The 18,917-nt window shown below is 43.3% G+C and overlaps 1 protein-coding gene across 3 annotated transcripts in view; it reads right to left on the bottom strand.

Moving 5' to 3' along the window:
* GNPTAB (N-acetylglucosamine-1-phosphate transferase subunits alpha and beta) overlaps positions 1–1,724 on the bottom strand; it is an 83,848-nt gene extending 82,124 nt beyond the window's left edge. Inside the window, exon 1 of one of the 3 annotated variants that reach the window (XM_027541979.1) lies at positions 1,297–1,724. In XM_027541979.1, the coding sequence (XP_027397780.1) occupies positions 1,297–1,413 (117 nt within the window). In that variant the 5' untranslated portion in view covers positions 1,414–1,724. The remainder of the gene's footprint in view (positions 1–1,296) is intronic. The other 2 variants (XM_027541981.1, XM_027541980.1) reach the window with 2 other exon arrangements.
* Between the last annotated feature and the right edge of the window lie 17,193 nt (positions 1,725–18,917).

Genomic DNA, 18,917 nt, shown 5'->3' with positions numbered 1-18,917 from the left:
CTGAACAGCACTCTGTTCATTTTAAAACGTTTTGCAACCTCTTACCCACCCACCCACCCCCCAATATATATATATATTAAAACAAAGAGATGGATTTATAACAACCTGAAAACACAACTTTCTTCCAGTTGCTACGGCCACATTTTAAAATGGGGTGTTCTCTAAAATCACATCCAGGTACACTTTCAGTTCTCACCTACTCATAGTCTCCTACACATTTGTTTACAACAAAGAATACTATATTGGATGGTCAATCGTGAAATAACTATCCAACCTCAACCAAAGGGCTGCTTCACTCAAGAAAATGTTTAAAGTCCATATCCAGAGGGGCACAAAATCTATTAAACCTGGGTGTTTCAACCTGCCAAACCTGTTGCTTGGACCCTCTGGGGTTTACAGTCATACCGAGTTACTTTATGCAATATCAACTGTGAGCAGATTAGGAAAGGTTGGGCTAGTGTGATCCCGAATCTAAGTTATTAGCATATCCCGTGACCTGAAGGCTTGTGCTGGTTCCCAAGAGATCCGGTGCTGGAGTCCAAGATGGTTAAGGGCGTCATGGTCACATGAAGGAGCCCTAGCCTCAGCTATCTCATGATAGAGAAGAGCAGGAGCTGTCAGGGGCGCTCCCACACCAGTGTATGTACATCTACCAGTACAGCCTCTAAAGGTTAACAGATTAAGCTGTCTCAAATAAGAGAGCAAAAATGTAAGGGGGGAAAAAAAAAACCTTTCACGTGTAAGTCCTTCAAATTTGGGGCCAGTACACTCTCCCCACAGCAAATTCACGGGCCAAGAAAACACCCCTCTTGGACAAAGTTTTGAGATCCGGGAAGAAACGGGATTAAGAATATAAAGCGCCTCTGTAAAGGGAAAAGGTTATAATAGTGACACTAGAGGAGGAAGCCGCAGGAGGGGCAAGGACTGAGAATTCGGTAAAATTTAGGAACTCTGGGTCCCGGGAGGGGGGCTGCGTGCAGAACAAGGCCTTAGGGAGAAAGTCAAATGACTCGGGGTCCCTGCTGAAGGCACCTGGAGGGAAAGGGATTCCGCAGAAGGAGCGCGGATCTCCCAAACCGTCGGGAGGCGAGATCTGGACCCCAGATGCTGAAGCCGCAGCCCGGAGAGGTGCTCTGTCTGAGCTGGCGGCGCCCCGGAGGGAAGGGCAGGCGCTGGGCTCATCCCTGTGTCTACAGGGAGGATGGGGAGGCAAGAGTGCAGCGCGCCGGGGCCGGGACACCGCGCGGTCGCGCCGGTCCAGGGAGCCCTGTCAAGGGCTCCCGCGCCGCTACTCACCTCTCCGAACTGGAAGGCGGAGACGATGGTGACAACGACGCCCACGAAACAGACGTAGAGCCCATACCTGTGGGACAGGCAGGTATAGGTCTGTCTCTGCAAGAGCTTGAGCAGCATCACCCTGGCCGCCGCCACGCCGCGCCGTGCCCGGGGAGTCGGAGACGCCGCCGCTGCCGCCTCAACGAGCCGCCATTCCGCGGCCCCCGCAGGGCCGCCGCGCTCAGGTCACAGCCTCCGGCCGCCGCGCATTGCCGCTCCGGGGACCGACGCCCGCTCGGCTCCACGCCGCGGCCGCCGCTTCCGGGAGCTAGGAACCCACGCCCTCCTAGCGGCGGAGGCGGTCGCGCGGCCCCCAAGGCAGCCGGCGCCGCCCCAGTCTAGCCGGGCTAGAGACGGCGGCGGCGGCGACGGCGGCGGCGGCGGCGAACGGGCCGGCAGCGCCACCTGGAGGGCGGAGGGGCGGAGGACCGGCGCGAGCCCCCGTGACTACGCGTGCGCGGTGCGCTCTTCGGGCCTGGCAGGGATCCTTGAAACTGAGTTGTGCCGGCAACCGGACAGGACAGGCCTCTGTAAGGAGGCCGTGCCCTAGACAGTGCTGCACTGGCACCAGTGTTTTTATGCACAAAACCCTTCCTGCATTTACAATAATTGGCAAATCATGGTTTTTCACAACGCCAAGAGGAGACGCTGTTATAGATCTCTTCCCCTCCTGATATCTAACCGTATTTTTGAAAGAGGAATTTGAAGGACTCAGTTCAGTTCAGTTCATTCGCTCAGTCCTATCCGACTCTTTGCGACCCCATGAACCGCTGCACTCCAGGCTTCCCTGTCCATCACCAGCTCCCAGAGTCCACCAAACCCATGTCCATCGAGTTGGTGATGCCATCCAACCATCTCATTCTCTGTCAGCCCCTTCTCCTGCTCTCAATCTTTCCCAGCATCAGGGTCTTTTCAAATGAGTCAGCTCTTCGCATCAGGTGGCCATAGTATTGGAGTTTCGGCTTCAACATCAGTCCTTGCAATGAACACCCAGGACAGATCTCCTTTAGGATGGAATGGTTGGATCTCCTTGCAGTCCAAGGAACTCTCAAGAGCCTTCTCCAACACCACTAAATGTGCTAAAAATTCATTCATTCATTCATCTATTTATTACATATGTATTTAGTGTCCAGTGTCTGGCAGGGTGCTTGGTGTCAGGTATTCAAAAATGAACTAGAGGGAATTCCCTGGCTATCCAGTGATTAGGACTCCTCCCTTCCACTGCAGTGGCCTAGGTCTACATCCCTGGTTGGGAAACTACCAGGCCCCCACGTTGTTGTTGTTCAGGCAGGGCCAAAAAAACAGTCAGAAATGAACTAGATCTGGCCACTGTTCCCAGAGAGAGTCTAGTTGGGAAGATAAACACAGAAACCACTAAATACTATTTTAAAAAACAAAAACGTTGTTACAACAGACGTTGTGCCATGTATTGGATGGGAACCCATACGAAGGAGGTCAGTTATTTCTACTTTGGCACCAGATGATTTTTAAGAGAGCCTTCAGGTAGAAGAGGGGGTGTGGACAGTATCCATGCATGCATGCTCAGTTGTGTCTGACTCTGCAACCCCGCAGACTGTAGCCCACCAGGCTCCTCTGTCCTTGGGATTTCCCAAGCAAGAATACTGAAGTAGGTTGCCATTTCCTACTCAAGGGGATCTTCCCGACCCAGAAATTGAACCTGAGTCTCCTGTGGCTCATGCATTACCAGGTGGATTCTTTACCACTGAGTCACCTGGGAAGCCTGTGGACAGTGTTGTCGTTGTTCAGTCGCTCAGTCGTGTCCAGTTCTTTTCACCCCCGTGGAATGCAGGTTTCCCTGTCCTTTACCATCTTCTGCAGTTTTCTCAAACTCATGTCCATTGATGCTGTGCAACCATCTCATCCTCTATTATCCCCTTCTCCTCCTGCCCTCAATTTTCCCCAGCATCAGGGTCTCTTCCAATGAGTCGGCTCTTTCGCATCAGGTGGCCAAAGTATTGGAGCTTCAACTTCAGCATCAGTCCTTCCAATGAATATTCAGGGTTGATTTCCTTTAGGGTTAACTGGATAAAACCAGAGGACTTAAGTCTCAAGGGGTTTGAAACAACAATATTTCCTATCAGGACACACAGTTTTCTCTTTCAACATTTTATTAACCCTCCTGGTGTCTCTTTCCACCCCTCATCCCAAGAGAGGAGGGAGGTACCTGACTGGCAAGGTTGCAAGAAATTGAGCTTGTCTGCCAGAGACAGAAGTTCTCATCCACTATCTGCCAACCATAGGAGCAGCTGGGACCCAGCCTGGGCCTGGGCCTAGAAAGTGTATTTCATTTAGAGAGAAAATATTAGCTGCTCGCTGGTTCGAAGAGGTGAAAACATTCTTCAATTAACTGTATCAGCATTAAAGCCGATGCATCCATCTCCATCTGTCTGTATCTTACACCATATTCTCAATGAGTTTGAAACTCAGGAAACAAGAATGCTTTAAGTGCTGGGCACCTAAACACCATCTATCTCTGAGTCACCTTTTGCTCAGTCTTGATGAAAAATGAACAACCAAATCAAACAATCCTACACAATGAAGAGCCTCTTGCCCTGGGCTTGCAAAATATAAACCTCGAATATAGATATGGTGTACTTGAAGGCATACCTTGAGCTTGATAAGAAAATGACCCTAAACAGAGAGCTTTAATAAGTTGATTTAAGCAAACTTGAAATAACTCCTGATATGTCTATATTTAGCTTAGTCCTTGCTTTACTCAAGGTAAAAAGATAAAAATGTTAACATTATGAAATACTTGTACTTTTCAGCTTTAGGCTTGAAAAGCTTGGTTGTTAAAAATAAAATAAAATAAAAAGAAAGAAAAGCTTGCTTTTTGTCAGAAAACATACTTTAATTTTGTCCCCTGCTTCTACCTTTCAAGATAAACAGTGTGTGTTCATAAAACACAAGTCTATTGTAAGTGACCTCATGCCTTTCTTTTTTTTTTCTAAAAAAGAAAGCCAAGACAGCTTTTATTTATTTTTGCAAAATAATAACTAAAGCAAATTATTAAGAAATATCATTGCTTCTGATAGAATTCCAAGAGCCAAAACATAACATGGCCCACTGCTTATTTTTTTGTGAATGCAAATATATCATGTATAAACAGATACACATAGTTATCACATAAATGGGGCTTCCCTGGTGGCTCAGGTGGTAAAGAATCTGCCTACAATGCAGGAGACCTGGATTCGATCCCTGCATTGGGAAGATCCCCTGGAGAAGGGAATGGCAACGCACTCTAGTATTCTTGCCTGGAAAATCCCCTGGACAAAGGAGCCTGGTGGGCTACAGGGTCGCAAAGAGTCGGACATGACAGTGACTAGCGCGCGCACGCGAGCGCACACACACACACACCTCTCTGCAATATAGACATCATAAAGGCAGGAGACTGGCTTATCTTATTCATAACTATATCCCTACCCTTAGCATTCCCTGTGTGGCTCAGATGGTAAAGAATCTGTCTGCAATGCAGAAGGGTCACAAAGAGTCGGACACGACTGAAGTGACTTAGCAGCAGCAGCATCTAGGTTTCTAAATCTCTGTCATGTTTATTGTTATTTACTCTTTGTGTCATTTTGTTTGTTACTTTGTACTGTCTCAACTTTTTGCTAAATAATTTTTTTCCCTTATGCTTTGGCTCATTCTCTCTATTTTTGTGTGGTCTTATATTTCATTGATTTGTGCCTTTATCTTTGTAATTTCCTTTCCTCTTATTCTCTTAATTTACTCCCTTGCTCTTTTTTTTTTTTCCTTCTTCTTCTTCAGAGTACGCCAGTGGGGCATTTTAGTTCTCTGCCAGGGACCTCCTCAGTGGAAGCAGAGTGCTAAATCCTGGACCACCAAGGAATACCCTTCTTCGTTGCTTCTTCAGCTGGTTTCTCAAATGTAATACTTAGATCAATTTTTATTTTTAGTGTTTATTGTTTTCCATTAATGTCCCAAAACTATAAGCTTCAAGTACGAATTTTACTTCATCCCATGAACGTCTACATGAAATGCAGATGTACACTGAGGCTTGGGGCTCGGTTCCAGACCGAGGCTAAGGTGGTAACCTGGGTTCTCTGGGCGTGCATGGCTGGGGCAGAGCAGCACTGTATCTCCACACACTGGTACACTAACCCACCACGCAGGACGTGGAAGAAAAAAGCGAAAACCACACGCTGAAAAAAAAAAAAAGAAAAGAAAACCACACGCTGGACTCAGAAAGCGCCCCCTTCCTCCCTGCAATAGCCCTCCACCGCCCTCTACTGGTAAGGTTTAGGATCACACTCACTACGAAAGAGAAATGCTTAGTTCAAGTCCATTAACACACAGACAGTTCTGAGCGGATGAATTTGGAGCTGAGAGGCACCCACTGTTAACCAGCACATCCCTGAAACTAGGGTTCTGGGTGTAGTTTAGATTCTTTTAGTAAAGTGAATTCACAGAACATTTTAATCTGGCAGTGACATGGGATAAGAAGCTGGGGAAAGGGAACCCCGTTTTTTTGCTAGTGAGACGTTTGGAGATGTGATGTGGTTCTGAAGCCAGCATTGCTGGAAGTGGCTTCTTGACTCTGTAGCAGACATCCTGGTCTGCTCTTCCCTTGCCCACCGTGGCAGAATCCATAACTCCCTTGGAGCTCAGTTCAGCTCAGAGTTGGGGAGCACTTACTTGCAAATTCAACCTAAAGTCTCTTTTTGTTCAACTCTCCTGATGGTTCATGGATGAACCAGCTGAATCCTTTTCTGTTTAAATCAATGAATAAATTCTTTAGTCTACAAATAATAATTTGACCAAAACAAAAGAATTGTATTCTATATGATGTTGACACCCTGGAATTCATAGACTTCCTTTGTTGCCTAGTACATGGTCAATTTTTGCGAGTTTCAGGTTCGCTCCAAAAGAATGTGTATTACCTTTCTTCTCTCTCTTTCTCTCTGTATCCTGGCTCCTACACTCCCCCATTTAAGTTCTCATGAGCCATCCATTTAACTAGAGGTTCCAACAATTTCCCAAGATCATTATCAAGCCCACCATGATATACTTTGCAGAATCTATTTGCAAAATTTAATCCTACCCTTCTGTTTGAAAGTTGTGTCCATTTCCTGATTCCCACGCTTTTGGAACTTTCTGATCTCCACAATCTTTAAAAAATTGTTTTCTGGTTTTCTCCTCCATATAGCCAAAGTAATGAGCACTCAATGTATGTATTTGATAATCTGTAAACCCTGATTATCTAATTTATTGCATGTTACATACATAATTAAATAGGAAGAATTTTCTATCATGCACAGCCTGCCTTCAAGAAAACTGTCAGGAGTACTCTGATAGTTTGCTACAAAGCTTTGGCAAGGTTCTAAATTTATTATAGTCACTATAACCAATGTTTAGGAACAGTATAAATCCAACTGATGCCAAATTATGGGCACCAAATTTCAGAGTTACTGGCAGTTTATTTAAAGTGCAAATATTGGACTTCCCTGGTGGTCCAGTGGTTAAGAATTCACCTTCCAGCCACTCTTGCCTGTGATGGCCATACTCTTTCTGTGGAGTGTGTGTGTGTGTGTGTGTGTGTGTGTGCGCGCGCTTAGTTACTCAGTCATGCTGACTTTTTGGAACCCCATGGACTGTAGCCGCCCAGGCTCCTCTTTCCATGGGGATTCTCCAGGCAAGAATACTGGAATGGGTTGCCATGTCCTTCTCCAGGGACTCTTCCTGACCCAGGAAGCAAATCAGGGTCTCCTGCATTGCAGGAAGATTCTTAACCAGCTGAGCAACCATCGAAGCCCTCTGTGGAGTGTGTTCCTCTCTAAATAAATCCACTTATTACCTAAAAAAAAAAAAAAGAATCCACCTTCCAATGCAGGGGATGAAGTTTTGATCCCTGATCAGGCCACGTGCCACAGGGGAACTAAGCCTACATGCCACAACTAAGACCCGATGTAGCCAAATAAACAAATAAATATTTAAAAAATTAAAAAATAAGTAAAAAGTGCAAATGTCACAGTAGAAGGCAATATAACGGTTGCCTCTGACATTTCAGGCCAAGAGGGTTAGGAGATAACTATGGTAAGACTGCCGAGAGGGTACAAAGGGAACGAGTTAATAATGATTAGCATTATGTGTGAATAGAGGGAAACTCATGAAAAAGAAAATCCATTTTCTTTTGTCTTTCTTTTCTATCATCATGTACAAACTAGCTGCAGGGTTTGCTCTATTGCTTCACTGTAAACTGTATGTATAACAAAACAAAACAAATTTCTAGGACTTCCTTGGTGGTCCAGTGGTTAAAACTATGTTCTTCCAATACAAAGGGCATGGGTTTGATCCCTGGTTGGGGAACTAAAATTCCACATGCCTCCTGTGACCCAAAAAAAAAAAAAAATTTCTAAAAGCTGCATTCTGAGCTCCTTCCCTTGCAATGTAGACAGTTCTATTCCTCCCTAAGCTGGTATCCTCTTTGGGTCCTCAGTTGAGATGAGATAGGGCTAGTCTTGTTCATGTCTCCCATCCCACCTCATACTGATCTAAATTGGATAGTTAAGTTATTCTCCTTGGCTTTATTTTCACTTCACTATGTGCAGATTTGTTGCTAATTAATTCTGAGAAGTTCTTCTAGATAAGCTAGGAACATTCCTTTTTTTAAAAAATGAAACATTATTTTATATTAAGACAAATTTCTCTCTAATAATATTAAATAAACAGTTATAGATCTTGGGAATTCCTTGGGGGCCCAGTGGTTAAGACTCCACTCTTTCATTGCCGAGCTGTGGATTCAATCCCTGATGAGGGAATTAAGACCCCCACAAGCCATGTGGTGTGCTCAAAAAATAAATAAATAAACAAAAAAAGAATGTTTAATTTAAAAAGATAAGATTGATCACATTTTTTTAAAAAGTTATGGGTCAAAGCCAGTGTCTGTTGAGCAATCATGGAACAATGTTTTGGTTTCTGTATCCATTTATTGCCCTAATTCTTTTGCCTTTTTTTTTTTTTTAATTTTATTTTATTTTTAAACTTTACATAATTGTATTAGTTTTGCCAAATATCAAAATGAATCCACCACAGGTATACATGTGTTCCCCATCCTGAACCCTCCTCCCTCCCCATACCATCCCTCTGGGTCATCCCAGCGCACTAGCCCCAAGCATCCAGTATCGTGCATCGAACCTGGACTGGCAACTCATTTCTTACATGATATTTTACATGTTTCAATGTCATTCTCCCAAATCTTCCCACCCTCTCCCTCTCCCACAGAGTCCATAAGACTGTTCTATACATCAGTGTCTCTTTTGCTGTCTTGTACACCGGGTTATTGTTGCCATCTTTCTAAATTCCATATATATGCGTTAGTATACTGTATTTATGTTTTTCCTTCTGGCTTACTTCACTCTGTATAATAGGCTCCAGTTTCATCCACCTCATTAGAACTGATTCAAATGTATTCTTTTTAATGGCTGAGTAATACTCCATTGTGTATATGTACCACAGCTTTCTTATCCATTCATCTGCTGATGGAATTTCTTTTGCCTTGATTTCCTAGAATATTATCTAGTTAACATTATTTAAAAAAAAAAAAACAGCTTTATAGAGGGATAATTTACATACCATAAAATTGAGCCATTTTAGGTCAACAATTATTTAAGTAAATTCATGAGTTGTGGATTACCATTATGGTAATCCAGAATTAGCATTTGTAATAGTTTCATTACTCTAAAATTCTCTTGAGGATTCCCTGGTGATCCAGCAGTTAGGACTCCTGCACTTTCAATGTGAGGGTACAGGAAACTGCATAATCAGGGAACTAAAGTTGATCCTGCAAGCCACGAACAGCAGCAAAAAAAAAAAAAGTTATCTTGGACTTTGTTTGCCATTCTGAACAGTATTCAATTGTATTCCAGGACCATGTTTTGTTTATCCATTCACTGATCATTTGAAGGGCTTCCCAGGTGGTACTAGTGGTAAAGAAATTGCCTGAAAATGCAGGAGACATAAGAGACTCAGGTTTGATCCCCGGGTCGGGAAGATCATCTGCTGGAGGCAATGGCAACTGACTCCAGTATTCTTGCCCGGAGAATCCCATGGACAGAGGAGCCTGGTGGGTTACAGTCCCCAGGGTTCCAAAGAGTCAGACATGACTGAAACGACAGCACATGTGCATGCATGGACATTTGAATCATTTCTGCATTGGGTCTAATTATTTGTTTTGCTTTGTTTTTAGGATTGCATCTAATTATTTGTAATGCTGCTATGAACAATGCACATACATGTCTTCAGGTGGACTTATGTTTTCATTTCTCTTGGGTAAATATAAAGGCATGGGCTTGCTGACTTATGTGGTAAGTTTACGTTGACATTTGAAAAAATTCCCAAACCATTTTCCAAAATGGGCATACAAATTTTCCTTTCCCAGGATCTAAGCAAGAGGATTCCAGTTTTCTTTCATTCTCTCCAACACGCCGCATGGTCTCTTGTTTTAATTATGGTCACTCAGTACACTTTTGATTTGTACTTCCTTTGCATTTCCCTAATGACTAATGATGTTAGCATCTTCTCAGATCTTTGTTAGTTATTTGTGTGTCTTCTTTGACGAAATGTCAATTCCAATCCCTTGCCAATTCTTTTTTAAATTTTACTTTCATTTATTTATTTCTATTTGGCTGTACTGAGTCTTCGTTGCTGTGCTTGGACTTTCTTTAGTTGTGGCGAGTGGGAGCTACTCTGTAGCTGTGGTGCACGGACTTCTCACTGCAGTGGCTTCTCTTGTCAGTCCCGAAAGTGTGGGCTCAGTGGTTGTGGCACACGGGCCTGAATGCCCTGAGGCATGTGGGATCTTCCTGGACCAGCGATCAAACCTATGTCCCCTGCATAGGCAGGCAGATTCCTAACCACTGGACCACCAGGGAAGTCCCCCTTACCAATTCTTAAATTGGATTCTCTTTTTAACCTTTGACAACCTGATTTCTATCCTTGCTGCTATTAAAACTGCCCTCTGAAACAATAAAATATCACTGAAATAATGAATCTTGACACATCCAGAAGTGTTTTCTTATTCGTCTTCACCTTACCTTTCTGCACCATATAGTAATAGCTTCAATAACCCCCTTCTTTGGCTGTACCACGTGAGATCTTAGTTTCCTAGCCAGGGATCTAACATGGGCCCGTGACAGTGTAAGCACCGAGTCCTAATGACTGAACAGCCAGGGAATTCCCAAATAACCTCCTTCTTGAAATGTTGTCTTACTTTGATGTTCATAACAGAATACTTCCCTGATACTTATGAAGTATTTTTTTTTAATTTGCCAAGTGCCATAGATTTGTGAGATTCTAGTTCTCCAACCGGGGATTGAACCAGAGTCCTAACCACTGGACCACCAAGGAATTCCCTTCAAATGTCTTTGATAACTTCCTTTTTTGGGTGGTATTCTCCTGTCCTCTCTAGGTGGTTCAGATCACATGGACTAGATCTCTGCCCTCTGCTCTTCTCCTTTTCCATTTTTTTTCTATAGCATATTATAATATTATAATATCCCTAAGGAAATATCTAAGAAGAAAGGAGGTGTTTAACAACATCTTCAAGGAAATGGTGTCCTCAGAATCTGGTGAGACGTGAAGCTGCGAAGGGGGACCTGCCCAAAGGAGTTGCAGTCATGGATTAGAGATGCAGATACTATCAGAACAGATGCAGCTAGTCAGGCAGAAGCTACAAGAGTCTGGGGAAAGAAAGACCTTTATGGGGTCAGCAAAAGATATGGAAATGAATCTGGGAGCAAATGGAGAATAGTCAACATAACATCCTATTGTTCCTCCACATGCAGTGTCTAGAACAGATGTCATCATAGCGCCTACATCACCTCCCTGTTTCACCTCCTGTGCCTCTGTCAATGGTACACTATTCTCATAGTCTCCCAGGCCAGCACCTCAGAAATCACTCTGACCCTCAGTCAGCGATCTCTTCTGCTTGCAAATTCTCTGTTCCTTATTTGACATTAGCCACCTCATGAAGTCGAATCAAACAATGGTTAAGATGCTGCCTAAATGTGAGATTCCATGGTTTTATGGTATTCAATAGTGCGTCATGATTTTATTGTAATTCTCACATGTGTATTTTTCTTTTGAACAAGATAGTACCTTTTTTTTGGGGGGGGGGGGGCAGGGTCTACTGCCTGCAACGCAGGAGACCCGGGTTCCATCCCTTGGTCTGGAAGATCCCCTCGACAAGGGCATGGCTACCCACTCAAGTATTCTTGCTTGGAAAATTCCATGGACAGAGGAGCCTGGAAGGCTGCAGATCATGGGGTCTCAAAGAGTCAAACACAACTGAGTGACTAACACTTTCAGTTTCACTTCTACTCTCTATATTCCTTCAAACCTTCTTCATGCCCATCAGGTTTCTGTTAAGAGTAGGCATTCAGGAAATGTTTATAAAAAGAATAAATGAATGACTCAGACATGGGCCTAAAACTTGCCTAAATCCTTTGTCCAAATTACAGATTTTGAGAACAAACACTCGACCCATTTTGTTACTGAACAGAATTCAGTTTCACTCACCCAGTATGCACAAAGCCAATCTACTGACTCTGGGTTGTAGTGAAAGAAACTATGGACAGTTTATTTTGCAGGACATCAGGCAAGGAGACCAGGTACTCCCTGTTGGCAATGGTTTTTAAAGGCAACATTAGAGTGAAGGTTGCAGGGTGTGTGATCAGCTTGTGGACATTCTTCTAATTGTTGGTGGTAGTGAGGTAGAGACCACATGTTACATACTTATTCCATGTACTCAGTCATGTCTGACACTTTGCGACCCCATAGGCTGTAGCTTGCCAGGCTCCTCTGTCCATAGAATTTTCCAGGCAAGAATACTGGAGTGGGTTGCCATTTCCTATTTCCAGGGATCTTCCCAATCCAGGGATCAAACTTGCATCTCTTCCTTGTCCTGCATTGGCAGGCGGGTTCTTTACCACTAGCGCCACCTGGGAAGCCGTGGTGGTAAGGTAACAAGATAATATTTCTGAAACCTCAATCCTCAACTTTCTGGTTCCAGCAAGTCTGGTTAGCAGTTTCTATTCAAGGAGGGTCCTGGTGTCCATAAAACAACTCCAGGATATGCATCAGATTGTTCTATATATCTGTGTATCTATTTATCTATAGCCTTTCAGGAGCAACTGAAACCATGCATCTCAGATTGGGACACAAACCCGGGCAAAACCCATGGTCTTTTAACTGAGATCACACACCAAGCTTCAGTACTTACTGAAGTTCAGGTTCTCTTTTTTTTTTCTTTTTAAAATATTTATTTATTTATTGGCTGTGCTGGCTTTTCTATAGCTGCGGAAAGTTGGGACTGTTTGTTGTGGCTTCTCATTGTGGTGGCTTCTCTTGTGGAGCACAGGCTCTAACTTCCAGGGCTTCAGTAGTTGCAGCAAGTGGGCTCAGTAGTTGTGGCACACGGGCTTAGTTGTTTCAAGGCTTGTGGAATCTTCCCAGACCAGGGATTGAACCTGATTCCCCTCGTTGGCGGGCGGATTCTTATCCACTGAACCACTAGGGAAGTCCAAGCTTAAGTTCTTGGCATTTCATCACAAAGTAACAGGTAGAAAGTGTATTTATTTAGAGAAACACACTCCATAGAGTGTGAGCCGTCTTAGACATCAAGAGTGGAGCCAAAATATGGTGTGGTTAGTTTTTTTTTCCAATAATTTTATTATTTTATTTTATTTTTGGCTGCACTGGGTCGTCCTTGCTGCACACAGGCTTTCTCTAGTTGTGGCGAATGGGGTTACTCCCTAGTTGCAGTGCTCGGGCTTCTCATTGCAGTGGCTTCTCTTGTAGCGAACAGGCTGTATAGTGTGGGCTTCAAGTTGTAATGTGTGGGCTTAGTGACCTCTTGGCATGTGGGAGCTTCCCAGATCAGGGTTTGAACCCGTGTCTCCTGCATTAGCACACTGAGCCTTTAGGGAAGCCCTGGTATGGTTAGATTTGTTTTGTTATTGTTTTTTTTTTAGTGTTTTATTTTATTTATTTATTGGACATGCAGCATGGGGGATCTTAGTTCCCTAACCAGGGATTGAACCCATGCCCCCTCTGTTGGGAGCTCAGAGTCTTAACCACTGGACCACCAGGGAAGTCCCATGGTTAGTTTTTATGGGCTAGATAATTTCATAGGCTAATAAATGGAGGATTATTCCAACTATTTCAGGGAAGAGGCTGAGATTTCCAGGAATTGGGCCACCACCCACTTTTTGATCTGTGATAGTTGCCCTCAGGGAAACCCTTGTGGCTCAGACAGGAAAGAATCAGCCTGCAATTGCAAGAGACCTGGGTTCTATCCCTGGTTCAGGATGATCCCCTGGAGAAGGAAATGACTACCCACTCCAATATTCTTATAACAGGAGGGGAAGGGGTAGGGCACAACTTTTGAAAGAATGACATAGCCCAAGGACACAAAATAAACCAAGAATGGGACCAAGATGGGAGAGTAGACCTTGATCCTTGATCAGCAAGTGAAATGACACACCCAGAGGTGCCATGACAGTTCCAAGGGATTGTTAAGAACAGGGAGTGGGTGATGGCCCAAATCCTGGAAATATCCACCCCTTCCCAAAAATCAGTTCAGTTCAGTTGCTCAGTCATGTCCAACTCTTTGTGACCCTTTGGACTGCAGCATGCCAGGCTTCCCTGTCCATCACCAACTCCCAAAGCTTGCTCAAACTCATGTCCATCGAGTTGGTAATGCCATCCAACCATCTCATCCTCTGTCCCAGCCACATGGGTTCAAGTCCCAAAAATAGTTGGAATAATCCTCCCACTTGTTAGCATATGAAATTACCCAGCCTATAAAAACCAATCACGCCAAACTTCAGGGCCACACTTGCCCTCTGTGATAGCCCACACTTTCTCTGTGGAGTGTGCTTCTCTCTGTATCTGAATAAATCCACTTCTTACTTTGGAAGGACTGATGCTAAAGCTGAAACTCCAATACTTTGGCCACCTCACTCAAAGAGTTGACTCATTGGAAAAGACTCTGATGCTGGGAGGGATTGGGGGCAGGAGGAGAAGGGGACGACAGAGGATAAGATGGCTGGATGGCATCACCAACTCGATGGACATGAGTTTGGGTGAACTCTGGGAGTTGGTGATGGACAGGGAGGCCTGGCGTGCTGCGATTCATGGGGTTGCAAAGGGTCAGACACAACTGAGCAACTGAACTGAACTGAACTGAACCTATCACTTTGTCTCTCATGGAATTCTTTCTGCGATGAGACATCAAGAACCTGAGCTTCATTAGGTCCTGAGACTAGATACTGTGAGTTTTGGCTGGGTTTGAGTACCAGCCACGTGGATTCAAGTCCCAGTCAGGGTTTTGGCTGGGTTTGAGTCCCAGCACGTGGGTTCAAGTCCCAATCTGTAGTAAACGGTTTCTTTGTTGCCTGGAGAATTCCATGGACAAAGGAGCCTGAAGGGCTACAGTTCATGGGGTTGCCAAGGGTTGGACAAGACTGAGTGACCAACACAACAACAACAAAGTCAGACACGACTGAGCGACTAATGCTTTCATTTTCACTCGGCCTCAGAACTGTCAGGGCCCTGGTGGGTGTCACTTTAGTTTGCTGATGTGTTACAGTGAGAGTATACTGAGGCTCAGGCTTCCTGAATGGCTCACAGGAGATGTGGGTTCAATTCCTGGGTTGGGAATATGCCCTGGAGGAGGAAATGGCAACCCACTCTAGTATTCTTTTTTTTTCTTTTTTGGATGCACCAGGTCTTTGTCTCAGAATGTGGGATCTTGTGGCTTATGGGATTTAGTTCCCTGACCAGGGATCGAACCCAGGCCTCCTACTTTGGGAGTGCAGAGTCATAGCCACTCAACCACCAGGGAAGTCTGCATTCCAATATTCTTGCTTTTCTTGCTCAACTGCTTTTCCTTTGTTTCTGCATTTTCTTAATCATTAATCAAGTCAGTACTTTGGAATTCTGCATTCAGATGGATATATCTTTCCTTTTTTCCTTTGCCTTTCACTTAACTTCTTTTCTCAGCTATTTGTAGGGCCTTCTCATACAATCCATTTTGCCTTTTTGCATTTCTTTTTTCATGGGGTGGTTTTGATCACCACCTCCTATACAATGCCACGAACCTCCCTTCATAGTTTTTCAGGCACTCTGTCTATTAGACCTAATCCCTTGAATCTATTTGTCACTTCCACTGTATAATCATAAGGGATTTGATTTAGGTCATACCTGAATGGTCTCGTGGGTTTCCCTACTTTCTTCAATTTAAGCCTGAATTTGGCAATAAAGAGTTCATGATCTGAGCCATAGTCAGCTCCTGGTCTTGTTTTTGCTGACTGTATAGAGCTTCTCCATCTTTGGCTGCAAAGAATATAATCAATCTGATTATAAAATCACTGCAGATGTAGTGATTGACTGCAGCCATGAAATTAAAAGATGCTTGCTTCTTGGAAGAAAAGTTATGACAAACCTAAATAGCATATTAAAAAGCAGAGACATTACTTTGCCAACAAAGGTCCATATAGTCAAAGTTATAGTTCTTTTTAGTAGTCATGTGTGGATGTGAGAGTTGGACCATAAAGAAGGCTGAGCACTGAAGAATTGATGCTTTTGAATTGTGGTGTTGGAAAAGACTCTTGAGAGTCCCTTGGACTGCAAGGAGATCCAACCAGTCAATCCTAAAGGAACTCAATCCTGAGTATTCATTGGAAACACTGATGCTGAAGCTGAAGCTCCAAAATCTGACTACCTGATGCAAAGAACTGACTCATTAGAAACGACCCTGATGCTGGGAAAGGTTAAAGGCAGGAGGAAAAGGGGACATAGAGGATGAGATGGTTGGATGGCATCATGAACTTGATGGACATGAGTTTGAGCAAGCTCCAGGAGTTGGTGATGGACAGGGAAGCCTGGTGTGCTGCAGTCCATGGGGTTGCAAGATTCATACTGAGCGAGTGAACGTGAACTGAACTGAACTAGATATGAGGAGATGCAAGGATTGAGATCATAAAATCTGTTCCTAAAAACATCCAACTACCTAAAGACCTGTCCCACAAGATTCCCTGGAGCACAGAGTGCCTCACTCCTCCCTGAGCTCCCACAGGGGTTGTTGAAGGTCAACAGTTATAGCTGCATGGGGTTCTATCTCCATAGAGGCAGATGGCAAATGCCATTGTTGTTCAGTCATTGGCAATGCTCTTGGTAAGTGCCAATTTGTAGTTGATAGTAGCATGCAGGATCTTGGATTCCGACCAGGGATTGAACCCATATCCCCTTCACTGAAAGATGAACTCTTTTTTTTTTTTTAATGAATTAATTTATTTTACTTGGAGGCTAATTACTTTACAATATTGTAGTGTTTTTTGCCATACATTCACATGAATCAGCCATGGGTGTACATGTGTCACCCATCCTGAACCCCTCCCCCCACCTCCCTCCCTATCCCATCCCTCAGGGTCATCCCAGTGCACTGGCCCTGAGCGCCCTGTCTCATGCATTGAACCTGGACTGGCAATCTATTTCACATATGGTAATATATGTGTCAATGCTATTCTCTCAAATCATCCCACCCTCGCCTTCTCCCACAGAGTCCTAAAGTCTATTGTTTACATCTGTGTCTCTTTTGCTGTCTTGCATATATGGTCATCGTTACCATCTTGAAAGATGAATTCTAAAGATTCTTAACCACTAGACCAGACCACCAGGGAAGTCCCTATTTCTATGAATTTTAATATCTTTTTGTTTTTAAGTAAATCTTAGTTTGGTTTTCTTATTATAAAAGTATTATGTTTTTAGTAGGTCAAAGAAGACAAAATCTCCTATAGCTCTGGTACAATTTCTTTTCTCTGTGAATGTTTCATCTTACTTTTTTGTTTGTATGTTTTGCATATTGACCTTCGTTTTTGACTTATCTATTTTTTAGATGTTTATTATTCTATCAGCGAATTCCCACAAATTGACCTTTAAATTTATTGTTACAAAACAATTCATGCTCATAAAAACAAAAACAATAACTGAATAAGGTAAGAAGTTAAAGACTTCCTTCCCTCCAAAGCCCTGTTTCCAATCTCAAGGGGTAACCCTTGTTAACAACAGGATGCATATTTTTCCAGACGATTGTTTTTTTCAGATTTTAATTATTTTTTTTTAAAAGTTGAAGCTTTTATTGTTGAAAGTACAATACATATCCTCCACCTTCTCATCTAGTTCCTAAAATTCTACAATACTATTAACATAGTGCCTTACTTGCTTTTTTCACATATCTATTCAAACAGTTATGTCAATATCCATTCATTTATCCTTTTTTTTTTTTTTTTTTGGATTTTAAAATAAACCTGTGGCAGATTCATGTTGATATATGGCAAAACCAATACAATATTGTAAAGTTAAAAAAATAAATAAATAAAATAAAAATAAAATAAATAAAATAAGTTGCAGAGATCAGTATACATCATCCCTAAACACTTCACCATTAAATTACATTTAGGACTTCCCTGATGGTCCAGTGGTTAAGACTCTGCCTGCCAATTCAGGGGACATGGGATCCATCCCTGGTCTGGGAAGATTCCATACGCCACAGGACAACTAAGCCCAGGCACCATAACTACTGAAGCCCGAGCCCTAGAGCCAATACTCCACAAGAGAAACCACTGCAGTTAGAAGCCCATGCACTGCAACTAGAGAAAACCTGCATTCAGCAATGAAGATCCACCACCTGGGAAGTCCTGATGAAGCCTCAGCAGAGCCTAAAATAAATTTTTAAAAATATGGCTTAGGCTGAAATGGCTTCTCTTATGTCAAGAAAGCCATTCTTGTGTCAATTGCAAATCGGCACTTTCCAATAGCATTTGCCGTCTGCCTCTGCAGAGACTGAACCCTGTGCTGTTGCAGCTCTTGACCTTTGACATGCTCTGAAGGGAGTTCAGAGTGAAGAGTGAGGCATTCTGTGCTCCAGGCAAACTGGTGGAATAGGTTTTTAGATAGTTAGATATTTTCAGGAGCTGATTTCATATCCAAGTCTGGCATCTCCTCTTGTCTAGAAAAGCACTAAATCCTTTCATGGTGACATCCGCTCCTTGTGATTGCAGAAAACCTTTTATAAAAGAAGGGCTTGATTACATTGAACTCCCTCTTCACCAAAATCATATATATATTGACCTTCCCCCACTACCTCTTTGGAACAAGCTTAACTCGTAACTCTCATGTTGTGCATCTTTTTTAGTCAACACTTTGTTCTCTTTCTCTGGGGACTCCCTAACTTATCTGCTTACAGTAATGATAATAACAAAGCTAGTAATAATAACTTATTGTTGTTTAGCTGTTAAGTTGTGTCCGACTCTTTTGCAACTCCACGGACTATGTAGCCTACAAGGCTCCTCTGTCCATGAGATTTTCCAGGCAAGAATATTGGAGTGGCTTGCCATTTCCTTTTCCAGGGGATCTTCCCAATTCGGGGATTGAACCCATGTCTCCTGCATTGGGAGGCAGATTCTTTACCACTGAGTTACCAGGGAAGCCCCAGTATAATAAAATTATAACAAAATACTGATAATTATTATTATAGTGAA

Source organism: Bos indicus x Bos taurus, chromosome 5, assembly GCF_003369695.1.
Source record: "Bos indicus x Bos taurus breed Angus x Brahman F1 hybrid chromosome 5, Bos_hybrid_MaternalHap_v2.0, whole genome shotgun sequence".
In the NCBI taxonomy this organism is placed as follows: Eukaryota; Metazoa; Chordata; class Mammalia; order Artiodactyla; family Bovidae; genus Bos; species Bos indicus x Bos taurus.
The sequence above is the reverse complement of the archived record's forward strand: the minus strand, read 5'-3'. Positions and strand labels throughout refer to the sequence as shown.